The 2,751-nt window shown below is 62.0% G+C and overlaps 1 protein-coding gene across 1 annotated transcript in view; it reads left to right on the top strand.

Moving 5' to 3' along the window:
* The window catches only part of CACNA1F (calcium voltage-gated channel subunit alpha1 F), a 73,002-nt gene that overhangs the window by 5,870 nt on the left and 64,381 nt on the right, over positions 1–2,751 (top strand). The window contains exons 6-8 of the mRNA XM_075071301.1: positions 120–229; positions 452–555; positions 1,803–1,969. Coding sequence (XP_074927402.1) covers positions 120–229; positions 452–555; positions 1,803–1,969 — 381 coding nt within the window. The remainder of the gene's footprint in view (positions 1–119; positions 230–451; positions 556–1,802; positions 1,970–2,751) is intronic.

Below are 2,751 nucleotides of genomic sequence, written 5' to 3'. Positions count from 1 at the left end.
CCCCCAGCACCCCAACCCCTGGGATCCCCTGCACCCCAACCCCCATAACCCCCTAGACCCCGACCCCTGGGTCCCCTGGGACCCCAATGCCTAGGACCTCCTTGTACTCCAACCCCCAGGACCCCCCAGCAGCCCAACCCCGGGACCACCTGCATCCCAACCTCCCAGGTCCCCCTGCACCCCCTCTCAGTGCGTCACCATGGAGGGCTGGATCGAGGTGCTCTACCGGGTGAGACCCCCACACTTCAACCCCTGGCAACCCCTCCCCAAACTCCCAGGAGTTCCCCTGCACTCAACCCCGCCCTGCTCCCCAAACCCCCAGGGATTCTCCTGCACCCCAAATCCCCGGAGATCCCGCACTGGGGTCCCTCCTGACCCCCCTAGACTGCTGTCCACAGTGGTTCCCCCGGGGGCTCCGTGGGTGCCCCCTCTGACCCCTGTCCCCCCACAGATGCAGGACGCTATGGGGCACGAGCTGCCCTGGGTTTACTTCGTCAGCCTGGTCATCTTTGGCTCCTTCTTTGTGCTCAACCTGGTGCTGGGGGTGCTGAGCGGGTAAGGGGGGGCCTGGCCGGGTGAGGGGATGCGCCGAGCTCTTGGGCCTTGTGTGGGAGGTGGCTTGGAGAGGCTCTGGGGGCATGTGATAAGTGTACTGGGACATGTGCAGCAGGGAAGCATGTTCTAAGCATGTTGAGGTGTGTACAGCAGAGAAGTGTGTTCTAAGCATGTTGGGGCATGTGCAGAGGAGAAGTGTGTTCTAAGCATGTTGGGGCATGTACAGCAGGGAAGCATGTTCTAAGCATGTTGCAGCGTGTGCAGATAAGTGTATTCTAAGCATGTTGCAGCATGTGCAGAGGAGAAGCATGTTCTAAGCGTGTTGGGGTGTTGTCACGGGGTCCCCCAGTGATGCTCTGGCACTGCTCCCTACGGAGCCAGGCAGCACTCTGGGGAGTCTCCTCTCTCGGATCAGACTGTCCCCAGGGCAAGAAGCTCCCTGGGTCTGACCCCCGAGCATTTGGCCTCCCTTGCCCCTCTGTGCGGTTCCCCCAGGCGAGGTCCTGGGGGGGCCCCCCCACTTCGCAGGCAGACGTGACTCTCAACCAGCCAGTAACACAGAGGTTTATTCGATGGCAGGAACAGGGTCTAACAGAGCTTGTAGGTACAGAGAACCGGACCCCTCAGCCGGGTCCATTCTGGGGGGCAGTGAGCCAGACCCCCACGTCTGCCCTCACTCCTCGTCCCCAGCCAGCTCCAGACTGAAACCCCCTCCAGCCCCTCCTCTCTGCTCAGCCCCTTTCCCTGGGCCAGGAGGTCACCTGATCTCTTTGTCTCCAACACCTTCAGCTGGCACCTTGGGTTGGGGGGGGGGGGCAGGCCAGCAGTTGCCAGGAGACAGAGTGTCCGGTCTTTGCTCTGCAACAATCACACCCCATCAGCCCCCCACCTGGAGACTTAGAACTATATGGGGGAAACTGAGGCACCCCCACAGCATTCAGAGCAAACACTGAGAACAGTCCCAGTTCATCACAGGTGTGTGCGGAAGGGAATCATGTTATAAGTGTGTTAGGGCATGTGATAAGGATATCAGGGCATGTGCAGAGGGGAACGTGTTCTAAGCGTGTTGGGGTGTGTGAGGATTGTGTGCCATTGGCAGATCATACGCATGTGACAGGGCGTGCAGCCCATTTATGCGTGTCATTAGCATGTTGAGGTGTGTGGTGGGATCCCACATGTGCGTCCTGTGTGCATGTGCTTAGCGTGTTGCTGCATGTGCCGGTGGGTTAACCCCTCGCTGACCACAGGGAGTTCTCCAAGGAGCGGGAGAAGGCCAAAGCCCGGGGTGACTTCCAGAAGCTGCGGGAGAAGCAGCAGATGGAGGAGGATCTCAGGGGCTACCTGGACTGGATCATGCAGGCCGAGGACATCGACCCCGATGACGAGGAGGGGGACCCCGAGGACAAGCACGCCCGTGAGCCCCCTACCACACAGTGCCCCTCACTCCCGACCCGCAGCCCCTGCCAGCCTGGCCCTGCCCCCCACCCCATGGTGCCCCTCACTCCCTATCTGCAGCCCCTGCTATCCCGGCCCTCCCTGCCCCCAGCTCTGCCAGTGTCCCTCATTCCCGACCCGCAGTCCCCCTGCTAGCCCGGCCCTGGGTGTCTGGGCCAGCAGATCCTGCGCCCAGGTGAGGGGGGTTTAGCTGCAGCCAGCTGTGTCGGGGGATTAGCGGGCCGAGAAATGAGATTTCCAGGCCAGGAGATTAGTGGGCATCCGAGTAAATTACTAGCTGGGGAGAAGGTGGAATATCCTGGCAGTGGGGGAGGGGGCAGAGCAAAGTCTGTTTTCTCTCAGCAGAGCAGAGCGGGGGCTGGGGACATTGCAGAGTTGTGATCTTCCCCCCAGCAGTGCCCCAGGGGGCAATTAGCGGCTGCCTGGCACCGGGTACCCTTCCCCCAGGGGCAGCCAGGGTGAGTCCCTGCCTCCAGTGGTGCTCCACCCTCCTGCCCCTGCCAGGCAGAGTTAATTAGCTCCGTGGGGCCTCGTTAGACTCTCTGGGTCAGGGACCCTGCAGTCAGTTGTACACTCTCCTCCCAGGGCCAGGAGAGAACCCAGGAGTCCAGGCTCCCAGACCTGCCCCCCACTCCAACCCATCAGTCCCCAGCCCCCCTGCTCTAACCACCAGCCCCCACTCCCCTCCCAGAGCCAGGAGATCCCAGAAGTCCTGGCTCCCAGCCCCCCTGCTCTGACCAC

The sequence above is a fragment of the Chelonoidis abingdonii genome, chromosome 11, assembly GCF_003597395.2.
Source record: "Chelonoidis abingdonii isolate Lonesome George chromosome 11, CheloAbing_2.0, whole genome shotgun sequence".
Lineage (NCBI taxonomy): Eukaryota > Metazoa > Chordata > Testudines > Testudinidae > Chelonoidis > Chelonoidis abingdonii.
The sequence above is the reverse complement of the archived record's forward strand: the minus strand, read 5'-3'. Positions and strand labels throughout refer to the sequence as shown.